The sequence below is a fragment of the Somniosus microcephalus genome, chromosome 12, assembly GCF_052327205.1.
Source record: "Somniosus microcephalus isolate GS21.2 chromosome 12, FLI_Smic_1.0, whole genome shotgun sequence".
NCBI lineage: Eukaryota > Metazoa > Chordata > Chondrichthyes > Squaliformes > Somniosidae > Somniosus > Somniosus microcephalus.
In genome coordinates this window covers 15,660,395-15,685,663 of record NC_140998.1, presented here as the reverse complement: position 1 = coordinate 15,685,663, position 25,269 = coordinate 15,660,395, and the positions used below count along the sequence as shown (strand labels likewise).

At 43.3% G+C, this 25,269-nt stretch overlaps 1 protein-coding gene across 5 annotated transcripts in view; it reads right to left on the bottom strand.

Annotated features, from left to right (window-relative positions):
• The window catches only part of LOC147109043 (serine/threonine-protein phosphatase 4 regulatory subunit 3A), a 144,968-nt gene that overhangs the window by 32,889 nt on the left and 86,810 nt on the right, over positions 1–25,269 (bottom strand). For all 5 annotated transcript variants that reach the window (XM_086002604.1, XM_086002607.1, XM_086002603.1 and 2 more), the window contains exons 5-8: positions 18,310–18,387; positions 15,132–15,248; positions 12,193–12,309; positions 5,055–5,186 (exon numbers count right to left, since the gene is read on the bottom strand). In XM_086002604.1, coding sequence (XP_085858730.1) covers positions 5,055–5,186; positions 12,193–12,309; positions 15,132–15,248; positions 18,310–18,387 — 444 coding nt within the window. The remainder of the gene's footprint in view (positions 1–5,054; positions 5,187–12,192; positions 12,310–15,131; positions 15,249–18,309; positions 18,388–25,269) is intronic.

Here is a 25,269-nt window from a genome sequence, read left to right as displayed (position 1 = left end):
GAGAAAAAACAGGGAATTATAGACCGGTAAGCCTGACATCGGTAGTGGGGAAAATGCTAGAGTCCATTATAAAAGATGTAATAGCAAAGCACTTCGAAAACAGTGACAGGATCGGACAAAGTCAACATGGATTTACAAAAGGTAAATCATGCTTGACTAATCTACTGGAATTTTTTGAGGATGTAACTGGTAGAATAGATAAGGGAGAACCAGTGGATGTGGTGTATTTGGGCTTTCAGAAGGCTTTCGATAAGGTCCCGCATAAGAGATTAGCGTGTAAAGTTAAAGTACATGGCATTGGGGGTAAGGTACTGTCTTGGATAGCGAATTGGTTGGCAGACAGAAAGCAGAGTTCGGAATAAACGGGTCTTTTTCCGAGTGGCAGGCAGTGACTAGTGGGGTACCGCAGGGATCGGTGCTAGGACCCCAGCTATTCACAATATATATAAATAATCTAGACAAGGGAACTAGATGTAATATCTCCAAGTTTGCAGACGACACAAAGCTGGGTGGGCGTGTGTGCTGTGAGGAGGATGCAGAGAAACTCCAGTACGATTTGGACAGGTTGGGTGATTATACTGCATTTGCCATTCATCTGCCCAATGTGGATAAATGTGAGGTTATCCACTTCGGTGGAAAAAACAAGACGACAGATTATCTGAACGGCAATAGATTGGGAAAAGGGGAAGTGCAACGAGACCTGGGTGTCCTTGTGCACCAGTCACTGAAGGTAAGCACACAGGTGCAGCAGGCGGTTAAGAAGGCAAATGGTATGTTGGCCTTAATAGCCAGAGGATTTGAGTACAGGAGCAAGGATGTCTTGCCGCAGTTGTACAGGGCCCTGGTGACACCACACCGCGAGTATTGTGTGCAGTTTTGGTCGCCTTATCTGAGGAAGGATGTTCTTGCCATGGAGAGAGTGCAGCGAAGATTCACCAGACTGATACCTGGGATGGCAGGAATGACGTATGAGGAGAGATTGGGTCGATTAGGCTTATATTCGCTAGAGTTTAGAAGAATGAGAGGGGATCTCATTGAAACCTATAAAATTCTAACAGGACTAGACAGACTAGATGCAGGAAGGATTTTCCCGATGGCGGGGGAGTCCAGAACCAGAGGTCACAGTCTAAGGATAAGGGGTAAGCCATTTAGAACAGAGATGAGGAGGAATTTCTTCACCCAGAGAGTGGTGAACCTGTGGAATTCTCTGCCACACAGGGCAGTTGAGGCCAATTCATTAAATATATTCAAGAAGGAGTTGGATATATTTCTTGAGGCTAAAGGGATCAAGGGATATGGGGGGGAAAGCAGGGACAGGGTACTGAATTTGGATGATCAGCCATGATCTCATTAAATGGCGGAGCGGGCTCGAGGGGCCGAATGGCCTACTCCTGCTCCTATCTTCTATGTTTCTATGAAAGTCCAAATACACCACATCCACTGGTTCTCCCTTATCTATTCTACCAATTACATCCTCAAAAAATTCCAGTAGATTAATCAAGCACGATTTACCTTTTGTAAATCCATGTTGACTTTGTCCGATCCTGTCACTGTTTTCCAAGTGCTCTGCTATTACATCTTTTATAATGGACTCTAGCATTTTCCCCACTACTGATGTCAGGCTTACCAGTCTATAATTCCCCGTTTTCTCTCTACCACCTTTTTTAAATAGTGGGGTTACATTAGCTATCCTCCAATCCATGGGAACTGTTCCAGAGTCTATAGAATTTTGAAGGAATTTAACGGCCTGTATTTTCCGATGCCTACGGGTGCGTACGAGCTGTGTATACACCCGTAGAGACATCGGAAATGCCGGTTTCAGGCATGCGAAGCACATGTGCTGAAAACCGGCATTTCTGATCTGTCAAGAATCGTCCTGACAGATCAGACGCCTGCCCCGGAGAAGGGCCTCTGCAGGTGGAGAGTTCCGCTTTCTGCAGAACCTCCGCCCGCTGAAATCACTTAAAAATCTTATGCCCGGTAAAAGCAGGCGTACCAGACATAAGAATTTTAAAAAGTAAAAAATTTTTTCCCACTCATTTATAATTTAAAAATACTTCAAAAAAAGGTAAGTTTATTTTTAGCCCTGAAAAAAACTTCAATTATTTTTTTCAAAAAATGTCAACTTTTGTTTTTTTGAACGGGCGCGGGCCAATGTTCCCTTTCAGCTGTGCAGCCTCGCAGCGCTCTGGAGCTCCTGCGCAGCTGGCTTGCCGGCTTTTAAATGGGAAAAACCGCGCATGCACGGTATTTTGAATGGGCGCCGCGCACACAAAAAAAAATGAAAGGGAACATTGGCACAGGCATCTCTCGCCGCGCAGTGCCTGTGGCCGTCTTCCAGCAGTATCCAATTTCTAGGCCTATCACTCCTGGGCCCCACTTTGTGCATCCTCCTATCATAACACCAGAGCCGTCGAAAGCTGAAGTATGCAGCTCTGGTTCGCGATCATCCTGCTGTAGCTCAATTTATTTCAGCACACTAGGATTACTACCAGAAAATCCTGGAGTATGTATTTCCCCCCCAATTAGTTAGCATTCTAGGAGAAATCATTGTGCTTGGAATTTAAGCTAGATCGCATGCATTAAGAGCTCGACACTGGGGCAAAATGCTCCAATGCTTGGAAATACAGCCCGGCGGGAATTTCCGAGTCCACTGGGTGAAGCAGCAGGCGGCTTTCAACACACAGAAAGCCACTTCAGCAGGGTGAGAGTACACAAAATGAGCTCTTGTATCCTTAACTGAATGAGTGAACAAATTAAGTCCTCAATGGGTAGACCCAGTATCTGGGTGACAGCTGAACAGGCCTATGAAGAATTACTGGTGTACTGCTGCACTAATCCCAAGACACATGTACCTGAAACAAAGCAGTCTCAATGCCTCGAAGGGATTGTTTGGAGACAGACAAAATAATCTCCTGTCTTCCGCAGCCTGCTAAAAACACGCCACGGCTAAGTTTTGATCGTCACCGAGCATCTATCAAGATTAGTCTCTTTGTACTTCTTGTCCAGAGTCACTGTTTTAGCCGAACTGACCTTCATGAAGCATCCTTGTTTTACTAGTGCTGAACTAGCAATCTTAATCAGTGGCTGGTTACACAAACAGGAGCTTAATTGCCTGTTGTGCCCCACCCCCCATCCCGTACAGTCACATCGATACACAAATACCACAGGCTTCATTGATTTGGGCCATATTTTCTTTGCAGGGCACCACAGCGGCAGGCGCACGTTCATCTCACCGCTCCTTTGAAAAGCCGAGGGTACCAACCACCCTCGCGTCCTCAAAACCCTTTGGCTATCAACACATCGAGTTGACTGATCAATGGTATAGAGAAAAAGGGTGCAACTTGCTTTTGTGTATGGCTCTCATATCGCTACAATAAAGAATGTGTGTGTGTACACACACGATTTATTAAAAATTGCTTAGCATTTGAAATTTGACGCTGAAAGCTATCAGCAACTTCTGATCAAATGCATATTTTTGGGGGGAAACCATTTCTATTAGTGAACAGATCTGCAATTTAAGTGGCAACAGACAGAACTGTAGCTGGAATTTTTAAACCTCCTAGCTTAAGGCTTACAAGAATCAGTACCGAGGGAAAGGATTTCAACGGCAAAAAAAAGGTCAGGTATCTAATACAAGAAAGGCACATCCCAACATCACTATAATGGAGCTAAATATAGTGTGCATTTATGATCCAGCATAACTTGCGCTCACTAACTGTGGACTGGTGAAGCTAATCCTGGCAAAAAAAGCTTTGTTCTGAAGGGCTCAAACTAATGCTTGCAATTGTGCAAAGTCTTCACCTGTTGAACTAATCACAGAATCACAGAAACCCCACAGTGCAGATAGAGGCCATTTCAGCCCATCGAGCCTGCACCGACACATATCCCACCCGATCCCCGTAACCCCTACACCAACACATATCCCACCCTATCCCCGTAACCCCACGTATTTAATCCCCCTAACACTAAGGGTCAATTTATCATAGCCAATCAACCTAACCCGCACATCTTTGGACTGTGGGAGGAAACCGGAGCACCCGGAGAAAACCCACGTTAAATTGGACAGCTTCTAGTCGAACTGAAGTATGACATTCGGTCAGCAGGCTCCAGTTTAACAAAGAATGAGATTTCCCCCCAACCCCCTCTGTAATTTACTCTCCGTCTCTCAAGGCACTGTCTGAGGCAACCTCTAGTACCCCACTCAAGTGGAGATGAAGCACGCATACACACAGCAATTACAACTTAATTTCTATAGTGCTCCTCGTGCATGAAGAGACATCTCAGGATGGACACAAAGCAACAAGGAGAGAGCGCAGTTAGGAGGGGGTGAAAGTGCGATCAAAGAGAAGGATATTTAGGACTTTGAAAGCAGGAGGCAGTGACAAGGTGACAGTGCCGAAGAAGGGAATTTGGATGGCGGAGGAATATGGGCTGAAAGAGTGCGTCATTCAATGGTGGAAGAGAGAATGAGAATAGTGCCCGATGAGGTGAGGGTGCATGAAGGAGATTATGGAGGTTGGGCTAGGAAAGGCCAAGGGGGGATTTCAAAGGAAGAATGAGGATCTTTTCTTTCGGGTACATGGGAGCCAGTGGACCGTGGCAAGGATGGGCAGATGATGGAGATGCAGGCCGTATAGATGTGTGGAGGAGCACAGAGAACTGGGCATTCCGGATGACTCAGTTTATGGGTGGAAATGGGAAGGATGGCAACGAAAGCATTGGAGAAATTCGGCCTCGAGGAGATAAAGTTATGGATTGAGGTTTTGTGGCAGAGGGGGAGGTAGCTGCTAATGTTTTAGAGGACCAAGAAAGCAATCTTGGTAAAGGACAAACAGGGTGAAAGAAGCTGAGCTCAAGGGTTGAGCAAAGCACCAAAGTTCCACACCTCTGGACTCAGTTAGAGGTGGCAACCAGGGAGGTAGATGGAGGTGTGGGATAAGATGAAATATCAGGTTTTTATATTAAAAAACAACAAATAGTAGAAAATGGACGGTAAGGAACACCCACATAACTGGAAAATAGAATGCGACTTATAACAACAATATACTTACATTGGCTGTGGCCAACATGTTCTCGGGGTCAACTAAAGTGCGGAGTAGTCCCATAAGTTGGACTGCACCGCCCAGCTCAGGATCTGGATCACAAATCATATGTTCAATGATGAGATTGATGAGCAGGATATCCTAAAAGAAAGTACACCAATAGCTATAAGTTTCATATTCAAACCAAGCTGTGAACTAGTGCAGCACTGTACTGATCATCGAGTGGCCACATCATTTCCCTCTCCAGCAACAGGTGCGTGGCCCACATTTCACACACTGGTGGGCTCAGGGAAAAGCTAGATACTAAACGGAATACAAGCACACACATTCTTCGTTTTTCTGCCATTCAAGTTCAGATGTGTCTGGTGATTTAGGCTTTCCTACCAAGTTTTCATCATGCATACCCCACCCTGCTTTACCCGCATTCAACGATGTGAAAGTGCCCAAGGCTGATTGTTCTGGAAATCCGTGTTTTTATTTAGAATATAGAATGGGGTCGTTGAAGTGCAGTGATTAAATAAGTTGAACTGTGTTTTTATTATGTACAATTCCAAGATTTTTTTTTTTTTTTTTTTTTTTTTTACTGGCGCAGTGGGCATAACATTCATTCAAAACCAGAAAGCAGTGGCCTGAACCGACAAATGCAAGCCTTTTCTGGATGCTTTTTACAGTAACTACCAAAAGTAACACTTCACAACAGGCTTTCCTGCATGCGCTGCAGGCATCACTGCACAAGGGCACAGGGAGAACGCTAGCAGTCCAAGTACATTTCCTAATTATTTCCTGTAATAACTTCTGGTTTTACACTTCATTTTGTGAACACGAGCTTCAAAGGCAAAGACAATTTTTTTTACTATAAGGAATTGTAGCTACGGCTTTTTTTTTGCCTCAAGCAATTTACACAAGAAAAGGTGAGCGAATAATCGGAATACACAAATACAAACATTTTACATACTTTATATAACTAGTTTGTAAGTCCTCTATATTGTAATTAAATAAAGTTGAAGAATGTTAGATTTTGGAATGGGGACAGTACACCATAAAAGGATCAGAATTAAATGGAGTACAGGAGCAGAGGGACCTTAGTGTGCAGATACAGGTCACCAAAGGTGGCAGCTCAATCGGAGAAGGTAAATAAAAGCACAGGGAATCTTTGGGTTTCTATCTAGAGACATGCAGTACAGAAGCAAGGTAATAATGTTAATGCTGCACAAGACCTTAATTAGTGGAGTACTGTGTACGGTTATGGACACTCCATTATAGAAAGGATATAAAAGCAATGGAAAAGGTGCTGGGTAACTTAACTAGGATGTTATCAGAGGTGAGGGGTTACAGTTGTGAAGAGAGATTTGATAAGTTAGGATCCCCCCCCCCCCCCCCCATCTCTCCCCTAGATCGGAAAAGGTTGGAGGGTTGTTCAGACAGACCTTCAAGATTATAAAGGGAATTAGATAGTTACCTAAAAGTAAAGGGTGTTGGGAGTGAACATGAGAGTGGGGTTAGACTCTGTAGCTCCACCTGCAGTAGCATGTCACGGTAGGAACCATAGGAACAAGAGTCGGCCATTCAGCCCCTCGAGCCTGCTCCGCCATCAAATGAGATCATGGCTGATCTGCAATCTAACTCCATATACCTGCCTTTGGCCCATATCCCTTAATACCTTTGGTTAACAGAAGGCTATCAATCTCCGATTTAAAATTAACAATTGATCCAACATCAATTGCTGTTTGTGTGTAGAAGTGTTTCCTAATTTCACTCCTAAAAGATCTGGCTCTAATTTTTAGACTATGCTCCCTAGTCCTAGACTCCCCAACTAGGGGAAATAGTTTCTCTTTATATACCCTTAATAATATCTTGAAAACTACGATCAGATCACCCCTTAACCTTCTAAATTCTGGGGAATACAACCCTAATTTGTGTAATCTCTCCTCATATCTTAACCCTTGAAGTCTGGGTATCATTCTGGTAAACCTACGCTGCACTCCCTCCAAGGCCAATACATCTTTCCCAAGATGTGGTGCCCAGAACTGCGCCCAGTACTCCAGGTGTGGTCTAACCAGGGTTTTGTATAGCTGCAACATAACTTCTACCCCCTTGTATTCTAGTCCTCTAGATATACAGGCCAGCATTCCATTAGCCTTTTTGATTATTTTCTGTACCTGTTCATGACATTTTAATGATCCATGTACCTGGACCCTCAAGTCTCTTTGGACCTCCACTGTTTTTGGCCTTTCACCATTTAGAAAGTACTCCTGTTCTATCCTTTTTAGATCCAAAGTGGATGACCTCACATTTGCCTACATTGAAATCCATTTACCACAGTTTTGCCCATTCACTTAATCTGTCGATATCCCTTTGTAATGTTATGCTTCCATCTGCACTGCCTACAATGCTGCCTATCTTTGTGTCGTTGACAAATTTGGATATGTGGCTTACTATGCCAACATCTAAATACTGCGAATAGTTGAGGCCCCAACACAGATCCCTCTGGGACACCACTAGTCACCTCCTGCCAATTTGAGTACCTGCCCAATATCCCTACTGCCTGTCTCCTGCCGCTCAGCCAATTTCCTAACCAGGTCAATAATTTGCCCTCAATTCCATGGGCTTCTACCTTAGATAACAGTCTCCCATGTGGGACTTTATCAAATGCCTTCTGGAAGTCCATATAAATAACATCCATTGACAGTCCTCTGTCCACTACTTTAGTCACCTCCTCAAAAAATTCAATCAGGTTAGTCAGGCATGATCTGCCTTTCACAAATCCATGCTGGCTCTCTCTGATCAACTGAAAATGATTGAGGTGTTCAGTCACCCTATCCTTAATTATAGACTCGAGCATTTCCCGACAACAGATGTTAGGTTAACTGGTCTATAACTGGTTTCCCCCTCGCACCATTTTTAAATAGCGGAGTGACATGCGCAATTTTCCAATCTAAAGAAATGGTTCCTGAATCAAACGAACTTTGGAAGATTATAGTTAGGGCATCTGCAATGTGCTCACCGACTTCCTTTAAAACCCTGGGATGGAAACCATCTGGTCCTGGGGATTTGTCACTCTTTAGTGCCAATATTTTCTTCATTATTGTTACTTTACTTACATTAATTTTACTGAGTTTTATTACCAACATACAGCTGTTGAATTACAGGTGACTTTTTGCCTGCTCAAAATGATTGGCAGGTTTCTGAGGAAGCAGAGCTTCTGTGGAGCTTTGCCAGAAGGAAGGCTAGTGTTTACAGCAGGGCTGTAGAGCAGGGAGCAGCAGTATCACCCCGGTGAACAGGTAGCAGGACAGAGAGGAGCAGCAAAGTGGTGAGTGACATCTGGCGACCGTTATAGGTTACAGCGATTTTTAGCTTCAAATGTTCCAGATAGTGGTTTATGGGGTTTCATAGAATTTACAGCACAGAAACAGGCCATTCGGCCCAACTGGTCCATGCCAGTGTTTATGCTCCACAGGAGACTCCTCCCACCCTATCAACAGATCCTTCTATTCCTTTCTCCCTCGTGTACTTAGCTAGCTTCCTCTTAAATGCGTCTATGCTATTTGCCTCAACTACTCCACGTGGTAGCAGGTTGATAATGTTGAAATACTGATACTTTGAGGTGGCAAGTGCAGTTTAATTGGATTTATTTTGGAGAAGTAGGGTGACATGAATCAGTCATTCATGAAAGAAAGACTTATGAAATAATACTGAGCGGCCTACGGGTGGCGCTGTCCAGGGAGAGTATAAATACTCGGGCACGGGCCCAGCTTGCGCAGGACATTCTTAACAGGAACTAGTGAAGGACACAACTAGACCTCCATGTTGTAAAACAGTTGATTAAAGCTTTAATGCTTAGACCAAGTGCCTAATAGTTTTCTTACGGCATAGGGGACAAAGTGAAACCTACAGTAGAAATTTTTGAAAAAAGTTAAAAAATAAAAAAAAAAATTTTCAAGTTATGGCCTTTATTCTCCTGTCCCAGGATGATTTAAAAGTGAGTTCTTTTCTCATCTCTCAACCAAGGTGAAGACGACAAACTGATGACATCACGCAGGGTGTGCCACGTGAGTGTTTCAATTGCTAGTACTGGAGTCAAAGTCTCTCCTTTGTGGAGTTGGAAGCCCAGGGTGTGCCGCAGTGTTTTAAAAGTATTGGTGCCAAGCTGAGGTTTAAGAGGGCTGTTCCATGTGAGAATTGTTGAAACATCAAGACTGCAGCCCTTGCCCAATTTCTATGCTCAGTTCCAACTATGGGTGCAAGCCTATATTTCCCCCCTTACTGTTGAACAGATAAACAAAAGTAAGGATCTGATGCGACTGACGTTCACATTTCAGAGTGGTTTCTATTCCTATATAAGGAAATGACCTGATCTCTGTTGAGTCAACAGAGACACACTTTTAGCACCAATCTCCCAGGACCTTGCTCCACTGCAAAAGGGCTGCTGAATGGGCCTAAGCACCAACAACTCTCCCTCTCTGTCCGTCTCTCTCTCACAAAACTTAATTCCTCTGACCACCAAACAGTGTAACAAGGAGGTGGGGGAGAAAGTAAATACTTCCTATTGGAGGGTATGTTTCACATCACCAATTAAAAAAATACAGCAATGGTCTCTTATAATAAACTATTCTGGCAGATTTGCATTAATGTTGCATATTGGTTCCTGGGAATTTGTGCTACAATATAAATCATGCTTAATACTGTACTGAAAAGCAGATCATGTACTCAACCACCAAATTCCTGACTTTTTTTTTGCAACATTTCAGAACTATACATTAGTCTAACAAAGATCTTATCTTTGGGTTTTGAAGGGTGTAAGATTGCTGTAAGTCTCATACAGATTACTTTTTACTTGAGCAGAAAAATAGACTTGTTTTTATTTTCCTTGAGGGAGAAGATTTATTGATCGATTTGAAGTTTAGCTTGGTGTCTGATACATGAAGGCCAAGTGGAGATTTTGCCTCAGTCTACGGGGATTCCAATTACATGGTAAACCCAGATTCACACAACATGCTGATTTGGAACATGAGTAGACAGCGTGTTTGACGCTTTAGAGGAATCAAACCCCTACCCATTCAGTTTATTTTTCCACTGCAATTTCGGTATTCCATTTTATATATAGAAAAAATATATATATTATAAGTGCACTGAGTATATAATGTCTACATTAAATAAGTTTAAACAGTTACCTGGAGCAGGTTCATTGGCCTCAACAAGCTCATTCATATATGACTGGCCCTAAATCTTGCCTCATTAAATGAGGTCAGTCTGGTGGATCTTAAATAAGCTTAAAAGTTTCTCTCTCCACGGATGCTGCCTGGCCTGCTGAGTATTTCCAGCATTTTCTGTTGTTAGTTTAAAAGTTGCCAGCTTGGCTCAGTTCGGAGCCACAACAGAATGTTGTTGGTTCACGCTCATAAGCACTCCAAGTGCAGCAGTGAGTGAGTGACACATTCTCAGAAATGACATCCTTCAGATGGGGTGCTAAACTGAGTTTCCTGTCTGTCTGTTCAGGTGGGATGTTAAAAATCCCATGGGCATGAATTGAAAAGGAGCTGGAAGTTCTCCTGGTGTACTGGCCAACATTTGTTCCTCAAAAAACAACAACAAAAAAATCACCATAAACACAGATTTAAGTGGTCACTCATCTCTTCGCTGCTGGTGGGGTGATGCTGACCCAGAACGGATGCCACTTCTGGCTACATAACAGTTAGTGCACTTCAAATAAGTAATTTGCAGTGTGAAGCTGAGAAAAACATTCAGCCGTACAATCATTTGCCAATCACCACGAATAACTACAATTTAGTTCAATTGGGAAGTCAACAGCTTCTGGCAGAAAAGTACTTTAAATGGCTCAGCATCTTTTGCAAAACACAATGCATAGTTAACCTAGAATTTTTAAGGATGGCTTAATGTGTATGGACATTGTTTCATTCCGCAGAACATCCCTCGCCTTAATGAGCACAAAATACACCAAACCGTGAATATTTAAATCAGTAACATTCCAAAATAGAATTACACAGAATTGACAACACCGAATTAGGCTGTTCAGCCCAACCATTCTGTGTTGGTGTTTACCCTCCACATGAGGAGCATTTGTAATCCCATGTGCCCACCTTGTTCCCATATCCCTTTATCCCACTTTCCTTTAACCACCTATCTAATCTATTCTTAAATGTTGATATGGTCTCTGCTTCAATCAGTAACTCCGCTAAATCTTTGTGTTAAGCTTACTTTGGGGCCACAACCTCATAACCCTATATATAAAAAAGGTTTTTCCTGTTCTCTGTCCTAAATCTCACACTTAATCTTGGATCTATGTCCGCTTATTCTAGGACCCTCAATTACCAGAAACCCTGTTTGTATCTATTCTGTCCCAAACTTTTACAATTTTAAATATGTCAAAAAAAAACCTGAATATCAGTTCCAATGAAAATATCCCTAACTTTTCAACTATTATTTCATATTTGTATTTCCTCATGCCAGGCAACATCCTAGTGAATCTGCACAGTACCGTCTGTTGCCTCAACACCCTTTCCTATGGTGTGGAGTCCAAAACTGTACACAGTCCCTCCAACTGTGATCTTAACTAAGGTTTTATATTTTTTAAAACTTGCATTTATACAGCACCTTTCACAACCGCAGGATGTCCTAAAGCACTTTACAGCCAATGAAGTACTTGTGAAGTGTAGTCACTGTTGTAAAGTAGGAAACGCAGCAGCTAATTTGCACACAGCAAGATCTCACAATCAGCAATGAGATACATGATCAGACAATCTGTTTTAGTGATGCTGGTTGAGGGATTAAAAATTGGCCAGAACACCAGGGATAACTCTCCTGCTCTTTTTCACAGTGAGATCTTTTACGTCCAGCTGAGAGGGCAGGTTGGGTCTCGGTTTAATGTCTCATCCGAAAGCAGGCACCGCTGACAGTGCACTGGATTATGTGCACACGTCTCTTGAGTGGGCTTGAACCCACGACCTTCTGACTCAGATAGATTAATCACTACATCTTGATACCGTCAATGCTGGAACTGCATATACAATACATGGTAATACAGTAATGTTTTGACCATTAGTCCATCTAGCCTGTGTAGAGCAGCATAGACTACGTCCCAGCAAAGTTCAAACATTTAAGAAATCTACATCTTTCAAGTACTCACGTCATCATTTTGTTGAGCTTCCTGCATGACAAATTCTCGTACCATGGAGGGATTGTACTCGACCAAATAGGAAAATATATCGGTGGCTGCACTTCGCACCTGAACGTCATCCATACCCTGGAAATCAAAATTTGAAAAGTTATTAAGGTATACAGAATTAGCACACAATAGGTAGACTTGGAAAGAAAAGAGAGATATCTTGGTCAAATTACTCTATCAGAACCTTCACTACTGCTACTGCATATTAAATACAGAAATATAGCAGTGCTTTTATCTGGTTTCCTAACAAGAATTCATCCAGTCCGATTTGAAACACTGCCACGTTTTTCCATTCTATCCGTCCTTGGTGATCTGCTCCACAGTTCGATCACCCTTATTAAAAACGTCTAAATGTTCCGATTTCCCTCCCCCCCTTTAAACTATGTCTCTTAGTCCTTAAATCCTGTGCCCGACAGAGTAATGTTCTCGGATCCGAATTATCTCTGAAAATCTTTAAGACCTCTATCAAGTCCCTCTCTTGCTTCTCTTGAGACAGAAGTCCCAGGGAAGACAATCTTTCCTCCTAACCGAGTCTGTAGGTCATGAATCAGTCCCCTAACCCTCCTCTGGACTCCCTCTTTCCTGTAATACGGAGACCAAAATCTTAATACAGTACTCCAGATGCAGCCTCACCAAGGCCAGATTCAACTTCAACATCACCTCCTCAGACTTGTAGGTCACACCCTAGCTACAGGTCAAATTTTCATTTGCTTTTAACTACCTGCAAAAACACCAAATTGACAATTTTAATGATTATCCATCAAAACTAGGTAAAATTTAAAATCAGACTTTTTTTGTGTTCTAAATACATTTAAACTAGCATAAGCAAATATTTCAATCAGCCCACCGGTTACATGATCGGTACGATTACTCAAATACTTTGTGGGCGGGCGGCATGGTGCAGCCACAGACAACTGCAACATGAAGAGAATTAACAGCGGTGGTTTCGGGGAGCAGGAGACGACGTCATGGCACGATTGGCCCCCCTCAGTTTGAGCATAGCAGAGTAAAATACCTGTAGCAGAGGCACTGAGGGTACAGTATACACAAAAAACAGCCAGAAAACTGAGAACAAATGGGCCAAAGGACTAAGAAAAGATAGGACTGCAAAGACAGAAAGCAAGCCTAAAGTAAAAATGAAAGAAATAGTAAGTATCGCTTAAAAAGTGTTTTGCTTGATAATTATTTATTTTCTTCCCGTCTTTCTGAACCTAAATTCCCATCTGAGAGGAAGGACTGGAGAGGTCCCTCACAAGGCCATTCCACAACTAAGCGGTCCCATTAGAAAGCTGATCCATAAATTCCAGTTGTTCTTGGTATCCTTTGTGGTCCTTGATCCCATGGATCAGCTGAACTGGAAAATCTGGCATGCACCCGATGCCGAAGGTTCCAGTCATGAAGACTCCCAAAGGAGATCGAGGTCCGATAGCGACGGCAAGCTATAAATGGAGGAACCTGCTGATTGTGTGTCACTTGATGGTGGGAGTGGGTGCTCTGTGGCATTGCTCCAGGACCTTGACTAGGGCAATTAATTTCTCATACAAGACAGGAGACTAATATTTCCACCCCCCCACCCCACCCCTTAAAAAAAAATTGAACTTATTTTGATCAGAGACAACACCGCATGAAGCAGCCGATCTGGCAGCGTTTCTATTTGCAACATAACACGACTCGGTTCAATTTCCTTGCAGCTGCTGCTGTACTAAAGCTGGTTGTCTGTGAAGCTCTTCCGCATGGATATTACATTCCCATATCTCTTCAGAGGCCCAGCCCATGCCCCCCACTCGAGGTCCTGTGAGGCCGAGAGTGGGGACAGCGGTCAGACCAGCAGGGGGAAGGCTGGGTCCAGAGTGCACCAAGAGCAGGACCCGTGACACCCTGGTGCTGCTATTCAGGACTCCTGCAGCTGTAGTTTCGAAGTCTGTGGCTCTCCTCTGTGTCCAGTGGATGCGTTCCATTCTATTTTGAGTCCTTTGGTCCCTCCTAACCACCTGACGATTAGCGGACACTAATCAGTTGCCACAAAACAAACTAAATATGCTTTGGGCAGAAGACTGTCTGCATTATAAATGTTCATCTAGATGTGCCTCCCTCTTACTCCACATATGGTACAACAATATTTTTATCATGTTAAGTAAAATAGCGTATAACTGCTACATATTTCTTGATCTATTTGTGTTTTAAGTAGATGTGCTCTGCAGAACTTCAAAGTAGCAACACAAATTAAAGGCATGCAATCACCCCCCACCCACACTGCTCTAACCAAGAAGAACATCTGTGCTTGCACAGTAAAGTGTTCTTTAAAACATACACTATCAACATTAACATCTCAAGCACACAGCAAGCTTCTGTTAGGAAGTGTTGCGTGAAATGCTAATGTCACCCACTCTAAGTGGATGTAGGAAAATCCTGGATCGTTTTTAAATTAAAAGTAAATGAGCATTTGGTCCAAGTGGGTGGTCAAAGAAAACAGATATGATTTCCTGGTTGAAGACTCTTTCCCGGTGGGCAAATGCAGCATTTGGGACAGTGTCCGGGGCTTGGTTGGAGAAAGAGGTCATACTGAGCCGAACAACCAGGGAGAATCCAAATTGAATTCCCCAGTCTGATCACGGCTTGGGTGGAAGTACTGCATTACAATTGGCTTCAGTACCCCCTGGGCTACAGGGGGGAAAAAATATAATCAATCAGGGTTCCTGCTCCCTACTGCCATCCAGCAACTCCTGCTGGGAGTGTTTGCACGTGTGGAGGTCGGGTGAGAACAGGAATGGGCTTCCTGTGGTCGAACAGTTTCCCCGACGCTCACGTGCAGAATGGTCACTTTGGTGAAGTACTGGAGGGCTGCTGTCGCCTGTGGAACTGTATCCTCAGCAATTCGTGCACTTTAATTAACAACTTACCAAAATGACCTCAAGAGCTGGCAGTATGCCCATGTTTGACAATGTCTTGAAGAAAGAGTCCCTGTTTTGAGGTTGTAAAGTTTGAGAAAATGCGCAAAATTCTTTCAGAAAATTCACCTGAAACGAAAGAAAAATTACATTTTGGGGATCAATTAGACCACATGGCAACATTCATTCCACTCATCCACTAGACCGATGATTCTCACTAAGTGTGCTTCGAGCACCACAATCGCAACTCCATGCTCTAAATAATACTCCCAAACACACTTCGCCACGAGTGATGGGACAGTGTCTGCAGCTCCCCATATGTTTAGCTTGTGATTCCAAACGTGCCATTCTGGGTACCTAGAATGGAGCCCAGGTGTTTCTCCGCAGACGATGGAAAGAGCTTTCACTTATTCTACGGATGCTGGTACTGCCCTGCCGCCTAATAGTATCCCCGTGCTTTTTGCTCAGCTCCTTCCTCATCCCACAGCCATGCACGCCACGAATGAAGGCCCAGAGTTACATGGAGCATCAAATCTGCTCAGGGCTGAACTAGAACAACTCCCAGTAGCCCAGTAAAATTCATGACAACTGTCGACTTCTATTCTTCTCAAAGGAATTTAATGCACAAGTTAACAGAAAATGGGCTGGCTAATGTTTTTATTTGCTGTAGATATTGCCATGTATACTGGAGATGATAAAATGTAGAACTTTTCAGGAAAAGTGTTCACACTTGGGAGTCTGAAAAACAACTTTTAAGCACCAGTTTACATTGGTTCATAAAAACATGCAAAATTTAAAACAAATTCACAAATAAACATTAAAATTAAACCATGATTTAAAAAAAAATATGAAACCTGGTGACTTTTTCCATTTTATTGAAGCTATGCTGCCGGTAACCCTCGTCATATCCGTGAGCTTAAACACAATACTGGTCCTTCAGAGAGCTATGTACTCAATAAGTGATGCAGGACGACAGAGGTAAGAGCCTCCCCTCCATGGACTTGAACACTGCTACTGCTGGTTAAGAATATCTAATTTTATGAATAAACTGCCAGCCAACAGTCCAGTCAGTGGCTGGTAGGGCAGCACAATCTTAAAGTGGATGAATTTCTTTTTGGGGGTGGGGGGGGAGAAATCATTTTTGCTCAAAGTACCCCTCCTTATTGCACACCGCAGAACGTACTGGCTTAACAATATTCTTGGGACTCTTCAGTGAAGGCTCAATTGTGACTGGGAACCGGCTTTGGCCGTTTCAAGCTGTGGTTCTCAAAACACCTGCAGCAAAATTTCTCTGGCACATTCGTGACGCGACACCTCCCCATCGCTGAGGTCACTGAAGCGGCCTGGAACTGAAGAGATCCAGCAGGACAGGATGCCACGCAAGTGAGAAAATTTAGTCGTTTAAAAAAAAGACAGTGAATATTTTTTCCAAATGGGCAGCGATTTGAATTTTAAAAAACTATTCTCTTCCCACCCACCCCTCCACCAAGACAGTCCTTAACTAAAGCAAAATCTGGTTTTAAATAAGTACTAGGCATGGTGTTGGAGTAGGAGCTCAGCACCCAGCACTTTTACACCATTTGAATCAAGCCCAAATACCACCGTGGAGTTTGTAGCACGTTTGCCCGATGTTTTCTACATATGCCTACATGAGAATTACTGGCACTGATCACTGCTAGTGCGCACTCATCAAAAGTACTTGTCTTTACAATTCCCATTTTAAAACAGCCATACAAGAATAAAAACTCACTGGTTCGGAGTACTCGTATATGCAGGGCTAGATCTCGTGATAGAGTCATAGAGTTTTACAGCACAGAAAGAGGCCCTTCGGCCCATCGTGTCTGCGCCGCCCATCCATCCCTGTCCAGTCTAATCCCATTTTCCAGCATTTGGTCCATAGCCTTGTATGCAATGGCATTTCAAGTGCTCATCCAAATGCTTCTTGAATGTTGTGAGGGTTCCTGCCTCTACCACCCTTTCAGGCATTGAGTTCCACATTCCAACCACCCTCTGGGTGAAAAAGCTCCTCCTCAAATCCCCTCTAAATCTCCTGCCCCTTACCCTGAATCTATGCCCCCTTGTTATTGACCCCCCTACTAAGGGGAAAAGTTCCTCTTTATCTACCCTATCTATGCCCCTCATCATTTTGTACACCTCAATCAGGTCCCCCCTCAGCCTTCTTTGCTCCAAGGAAAACAACCCCAGCCTGTCCAGCCTCTCTTCATAGCTGAGGCGTCCATCCCAGGTAACATCCTGGTGAATCTTCTCTGCACCCTCTCCAAAGCAATCACATCCTTCCTATAGTGAGGCGACCAGAACTGCACACTGTACTCCAGCTGTGGCCTCACCAGCGTTTTGTACAGCTCCATCATAACCTCCCTGCTCTTATATTCTATGCCTCGGCTAATGAAGGCCAGTATCCCATATGCCTTTTTAACCACCTTATCTACCTGTACCGCTGCCTTCAGGGATCTATGTACATGTACACCAAGGTCCCTCTGACCCTCTGTACTTCCTAGGGTCCTACCACTCATTGTGTATTCCCTTGCCTTATTTGTCCATCCAAAATGCATCACCTCGCACTTTTCAGGGTTAAATTCCATTTGCCACTTTTCCGCCCATCTGACCAACCCGTTTATATCGTCCTGTAGCCTGAGGCTTTCCTCCTCGCAATTTACCACCCCACCAATTTTCGTGTCATACACATATTACAGACACAGAAGTGAGAGCCTAATATATGAAAGCACCTTGGTGAAAATACAGTTACTTCCACGGACTGTGTGTACAGGGACACCGGCAGCTTTGGTCCTGTCTATTATTCACCCCATTACATTTTAGCCCTGAGGCACAAGTGCTAGCCCAAAATGCAATTTGGGGGGGGGGGGGGGGGGGGCTACGCTCAAACCCCTGTGATATAAGAAAACTACTAGGCACTTGGTCTAAGCGTTAAACAAAGCTTTAATCAACTGTTTTACAACATGGAGGTCTAGTTGTGTCCTTCACTAGTTCCTGTTAAGAATGTCCTGTGCAAGCTGGGCCCGTGCCCGAGTATTTATACTCTCCCAGGACAGCGCCACCCGCAGGCCGCTCAGTATTATTTCATAAGTCTTTCTTTCATGAATGACTGATTCATGTCACCCTGTGCATGACCCAACAGCTCACCCATACTCCCAGACATGCTCACACTTACCAGTTCCTGTCTTTTATCATCGTCTGTGCCATCGTCTGTTAACTGTGCAAAAAGTTCTGTCAGGAACTTCTCATCTTCCTGGAAGATTGAAAACAAAAAATGCAAGATATACCAAATAAAACACAGACAGAAACCCACCTGTGACCCACTGAACTGGGCGTTTCCTGCTTTACTGTCGGACTAAAACATTCGTTAATGTACCTGCACAATAAAAATAGCTCACGGCCACGACCAAAGCAGTGAAGAGAAATAAGAGGTATACTTTGAAAGCCATGATCTGTGTTAGTGATAACAGAGACTCACTTAATGCCATTAAATACACCTGCCTGCAGATGCTTAGTCAGTTACATCGTATTTCTGAAGGAATCTTAATGGGAAATCAATGAAGTCCACTTGTATACAAACGGTTATGATAGTACTCGCAACCCTGAGGTTGTAAGCTTAAATTGAATTGAAGTCAATAAATCTGGTCACTTGTGGGCAGCCAGCATAATAAAAAAAAACAAATGACCATGAAAGCTGCCGAATTGTCATAAAAACCCAACTGGTTCACTAATGTCCTTTTAGAAAGGAAACTTGTCACCTTTACCTGGTCTGGCCTACATGTGACTCCAGTCCCACACTATGCTGTTGACTTAATGTTCTCAGGGAAACTAGGCATGGGCAATAAGTAATGCCCTGCCAGTGTTGCCCAAATACCCAAGTAGGCTCACCACCACCTTCTCAAGGGCAACTGGGGATGGGCAATAAATGTTGGCCTTGCCAGCGACGCCCACATCGCATGAACGAATATAAAAAAACAAATAAACCGTGTTTCTAGTGCAAGTACATTTTTACTATGTTAAAACTTGTACTGCCACTCATATTATTATGTGCAGCTAGTTGCAAGTGACTTATTGTACACATCTGTTAAGGTGGAGACAGATATCGATAACCATTGGCCTAGTTTGACCTGGCCTGGTGATCAAGACAGGTTGAGGATTTTAAAGAAGCCCAGTAGTTATGGAAACATTGTCACAATATTAAATTGCCGTCCAGACTGACAATTGCTTATGGTGCCAGTGTTATTTTGTTAGTTAGTTTCTTGTGCCGTGAGGTTCGTTTGAGATACCAACACTGGCACAGCCCATTGCAGGAAAGGCATGAGAGAGGAGAAGGGAAATGCAGCACTTATGGTCAAGTTGCAGAGCTAGATCATGTGATGAGAGCAGTCAGTGATGTTTGTGCTGCGCCTGTTATATAGTACATGCTGTTTGTCATCATCACTAAAAACTGGTTGGCAGAACCAGACTTCAAAACACTCAGCGTTTAGATTTGGTAAAGTATTAGCCACACTACGTGGTGCGGTCACTAGCATTTCAATAAATTGCAAAAGTGGGTGTGTGAAATATTCGTACTATGTCCATCTGACGTGTGAGAAACAGTACAACCATCGATTTTGTTTCCTGTATCTGGAGGTCGCATTTTGAGCTGTTTGACACTAAGGTAAAGTATAGATGGGTACAGGTATGTCACTGTTGTTGGTAATTATGGCAGCAATTGAAGGTGATGGTCATTGAGTGAATTTATGTTTAGAAAGACTTGCATTTTTGCAGCGCGTTCTAATATCTGAAACATTTCAAAGCTCTTCACACAGCACTCTATTCTGAAGTGCAGTGGCTGTTGTGCAGGCTGACACAGCAGCTATTTTTCATACTGCAAGACACCAAAACCAGCAAGGAGATGAATGACCAGTTAATCTGTTTAATGGCAGGCTGAGGAGGAATGTTGGCCAGGACACAGAGAAGTCCCTGCGCCTCTTTCAAATAGTGCTAGTTGAGAAATGTAATATATGCTGTCAAATTAGTGACTTTTTTTTATATCAAGGGAAAAAGACCTAGGTGCGATTGCTGATCATTCACCAAAGATTTCCAGTCAACATGGGTGAATCAAAAACAAAATTAAATCACAGTATCAGATTACAGTTTGAGGGCATCTGATTATAAGTCAAAATAAATTAATCCAACCTTGTGCAGATCACTGGTGAGGCCATAGCTAGAACACTGATATGCAGAAGAGCAACAAGGTTTATTTAAAATCATTCATTTACACAGTGCCTTAAATCAAAACATCTTAAAGCACTTCACACGATGAAGAGTGCAAAGATGGTTACAAAGGCAAACACAGCAGCCATTTTGGGGCATTTTTTTGCACCTAAAGGCCAGTAGCTAAAACATTAGTAAATTTTCCTCATTTCAAAACGTCTTTTGACATTGCCATTCTGGAATGGTTGAATTCCTATTAAAATGAGATCCCCAAATGTTACACTAACAACAGCTATCTCGTAAGCCACAGAAAAATACAAATTCTATTTTTTTTTTTAAGTAGATACAGTACTAGGAGTGAAGTGTCCTTTGCATTTCTCAAATTCTGCATATTATATTAGAAATTCTATTAATATAAACTACAGAAAAATCAGTGTTCCACTGGTGATGTAACCTGGCCCATCTTTGAATCATTGGCATCTTCCAAAGTTCAGGAATGAGCTGGAGAAAAGTAGCACTTTACTGGAATCTGCTACTGACCTGCCAGTCTGGCTAATGGATTGATGTCATACAAAAGATTTACAATCTCCTTGAACCTGGCCTAAGTGTTTTTTTAAGCTACTGAAATCACACACACAGTCAAATGCACAAACAATCCAGCTCACAAAGCGTAACTCAATGAAATCTCAAACTTTACTCTCAAGTAGGTTAAGAATTGCAATTTTATTCCCGTGATCCCAAAGCCATGGAATCCCTTTCCCTGACTTCCCACACAGGCTCAGTACCACCTAACCACTAAGTCACAATTTACCTTTCAACTTTTGCAGTGTGTCTTTCATTGTGGCCCCTGTCCCATCACTTTAGTTGGCAGGATAAAAGCTGCCAAAAGCACCGAACGTTATTTTCAGAGACTTTCAAAAGTATGTTAGGAAATAACCAGCTTTGGCAACACATCCTACATCGCACCAATGGTCGAGAGTGCTCTGTTTAGAACAACCGCAACGTAGGTTTACACAATGACTCCTGTTCAATACAGTATAAAGGAAACCTAGAATGCGTAATTGTTCTGGAACAGAAAGCAAATGCCGTTCCATCACCCGTGAGCAACAGGAAATCGGAGCTTACACAAGGAATTTTGCCAGTGAGTCTGCATAATGATGTCATGGTGCAGCAATTCTGTTGCACCATGACATCATTATGCAGACTCACTGGCACGTGCTCACCATCACCCAGTGAATGCAGTAATACACCTTTTGAAATAAGTTATATTCATCCAATGAGACGCCATTACGAGATTCTGCTTCTAGCATCTTATTTGGCCCAGTTATTTGATTAGGGAAACCGTCGAGCGTATTCTCTATATTATACCAGAACCAGTCAATTCAACAAACTGATGCCACTTAAGTCTTTGAAAAATCTCAGCTGCCTATTCATTGCAGCAAATTAAAACTCTTCCCGATTTGTGTTTCAAGTACTGTATATTGTTTTTGAAAGGACATGCGTAACTTCCAAACTGCTACACAAAAATAGGTTTTTACACAATTCCTGAGAAACTTGTTCAATCTTCTCATCCTGAATTCATGTACTGTAGATAAAGACCAGTTTCCTTTTCAGGCCAGTTTCATTCTCTTCTAACTCGCAGTGAGCCCAATCTAAATAATTCCAAATGACCTTTGCCGCAATTGTTAAAGCAAGAAGAAACTTGCATTTATATAGCGCCTTTCACGTCCTCAGGATGTCTCAAAGCTCTTCACATTCAATAAAGTACTTTTGACGTGCTGTTACTGCGGTTATAGTCAATTTGTGCACACCAAGGTGTCTCAAACAGCAATATGATGAATGATAGTTAATTGGTTTTGGTGGTGTTGGATGTAACATTCCCGCTAAGCTGCGCAACGGTCTGAAGGTCCCGCGGAGGCCACTCACCGGCTTTTAAATGGAGAAAAAACTGCGCAAAAGTTTGAACGGGCTGCGCAGCCACTTAAAGGGACGGCGCACAAAAAACATTGAGGGAATACTGGTTGGTTGTGGGATAAATGTTTGCCAGGACATGGTGAATTCCCCAGCTCTTCAAATAGTGGCATGGACGGTTTAACACAGACCCAAAAGGTGGCATCTCCGACAGTGCAGCACTCCATCGGACTGCACTGAACGTCAGCCTAGATTATGTGTTCAAGTGCTGGAGTGGGGCTTGAACATAAAACTTATAGTTTGCTGTCTTTTAAAATACACAAATTTCTAGAAAAACAGAAGGAATATTTCCTCATACAAATATTGATACAATATTGACGTTGGACTATTCACAAACACAAATACGAGTAGCATGCTGCACAACACAGCACAGGTGCTAATGTTTAAACCTATGTTGGATCTGTACAGTCTACAGTCAATTTTGTATGTTTGTATAATTTGGCACTGTTGGTGCATGAAGTGCTAATTCTTCAACTCTACCAGCTGGTGGCCACACCAAGATGTAGAATTCAAAATCTAGTTACTGTAAAACCTGACACATTGGCCCCAGCAGTATAGAAGTCACAAGGCTGGGCAGTCGACTGGAAAAACAAAGCTCATACACACAAGCGCACAACTTGCACGCTTAAATTGTGAAAGGTGTTACTTATACTTCCAATTTTATGGAATGTATTTTTTTTAAAAAGGAGCAACTCACCTCCTGACTCCCCAAAGCCTTTCCACCATCTACAAGGCACAAGTAAGGAGTGTGATGGAATACTCTCCGCTTGCCTGGATGAGTGCAGCTCCAACAACACTCAAGGAGCTCAACACCATCCAGGACAAAGCAACCCACTTGATTGGCACCCTTAAACATTCACTCGCTCCACCACTGGCACACTGTGGCAGAAATGTGTGCCATCTACAAGATGCACTGCAGCAACGCGCCAAGGCTTCTTCGGCAGCACCTCCCAAACCCCGACCTCTACTACCTAGAAGGACAAGGGCAGCAGGCACATGGGAACACCACCACCTCCAAGTCACACACCATCCTGACTAGGAAGTATATTGCCGATCCTTCATCGTCGCTGGGTCAAAATCCTGGAACTCCCTACCTAACAGCACTGTGGGAGTACCTTCACTACACGGACTACAGCGGTTCAAGGCGGCGGCTCGCCACCGCCTTCTCAAGGGCAATTAAGGATGGGCAGACCCAGTGTAGACCAGAAATCAACCTTCCTGATTTGTATGGCACAGCTACTCACTGCATTTTTAAAAATTTGTTCACGGGATGTGGGCGTCGCTGGCAAGGCCAGCATTTATTTCTTATCCCTAATTGCCCTTGTGAAGGCGGTGGTGAGCCGTCTTCTTGAACTGCTGCAGTATACTTCTTTGTAACAGTTTGTTACAACTGAGTGGCTGGCTGGGCCATTTCAGAGGGCAGTTAAGAGTCAACCACATTGCTGTGGGCCTGGAGTCACATATAGGCCAGACCGGGTAAGGGCGGCAGATTTCCTTCCCTAAAGGACATCAGTGAACCAGATGGGTTTTTAACGACAATCCGGTGGTTTCATGGCCACCATTTCTGATACTAGCTTTTTATTCCAGATTTATTTAATTAACTGAACTTAAATTCCCCAGCTGCCGTGGTGGGATTGGAACTTGTGTCTCCGGATCATTAGTCCAGGCCTCTGGGTTATTAGTTCAGTAACATAACCAATATGCTGTTCCCGACATAAACATAGCGAGCCACCAGGGGACCATTCGTATAATCTAATTGCTCGATTTTATGTTCTGACCCCAAACGTTGCTTTACTACTTCGATCCAGAGTACTGAAGTACTCACAAAACACTCTGGTACTTGCTGCATGAGTACTAATCCCCTCCGCCCCCCCCAACCCATCGAGTACAGGTCAAGATTTGTGCGAAGAGGCCACTTCAACTGATTAACCCCTAAGCAAGTTCCTGACCAGCAACTCTTCAGGTCCTTGCAAACACGACAGAAGCAGTATTGAGTAAAAAAAAAAAAAACACCCTTATCGTTCACGAGTAACGCCGACTCTGACACACACTTACATCATCAAATTCGACAATAAGTAGTATAAAAATAGTTGCTTAATGTGTGAAAATAACTTGCATTTACATCGTGACTTTAAAGTACCAAAGAGCCCCAAGGCATTTTTTCAGAAACATAAACAAGACAAAAATCAATATCGAGCTAAAGCAGGAGGTTGGTTTTAAGGAGACTCTTCGAGGTGGAGAGGTGTAGGGAAGGAATCCCAGAACTTAGGCCCTGAAGCTAAAGCCACCATTGGCGGGGCGAAGGGAAGGGGGTGAAACGCAAGAGCCCAGAGCTCTCAGTTCTAGGAGGGCTGGAGAAGGTTAGAGATGGGAGTGTGGTCAAGGCCATGAGGGGATTTGAACGGGGGATGAGAAATTTTCAATGGAGGTCTTGGGGGGAACTGCGAGCCAATATAGGTCAGTACGCACAGGGGTGATAGGTGGGTGGGACTTGGTACGGGCAGCAGTTTTGGATGAGCTGAACTTTATAGAAGGTGGAGGATGGAAGGGTGGCTGGGAGAGCATTGGAATAGTCGCGTCTGGAGGTAACAATGGCATGGATGAGGGTTTCCACAGCAGATGCAATGAGGTAGGGGTGGAGACAGGCAAATGTCACACAGGTGTAAATAGGCAATCTTTGTGATGGAGGATATAAGGTTGGAAAGTAGGATGCTGACTGAAGTTAAAGCAAAGTAACCTACCCAATTTGAGGCAGAGATACAGAACTAAAATCAGTTACAAGTGAAAATCATTTTTTTTTGGTGTTTCCCCAATAGTAAAATAACTTGCTGCTAATTTTGTTTGGCTACTGGCTCTTTATAGCACCTAGCTACCAGAACAGTTTCACTGTTACTGAGATCTTTGCCAGTACAGTATATACATGGGCATCAACACTTCCAATGGTTATTCTGGCAGCATTTTCACC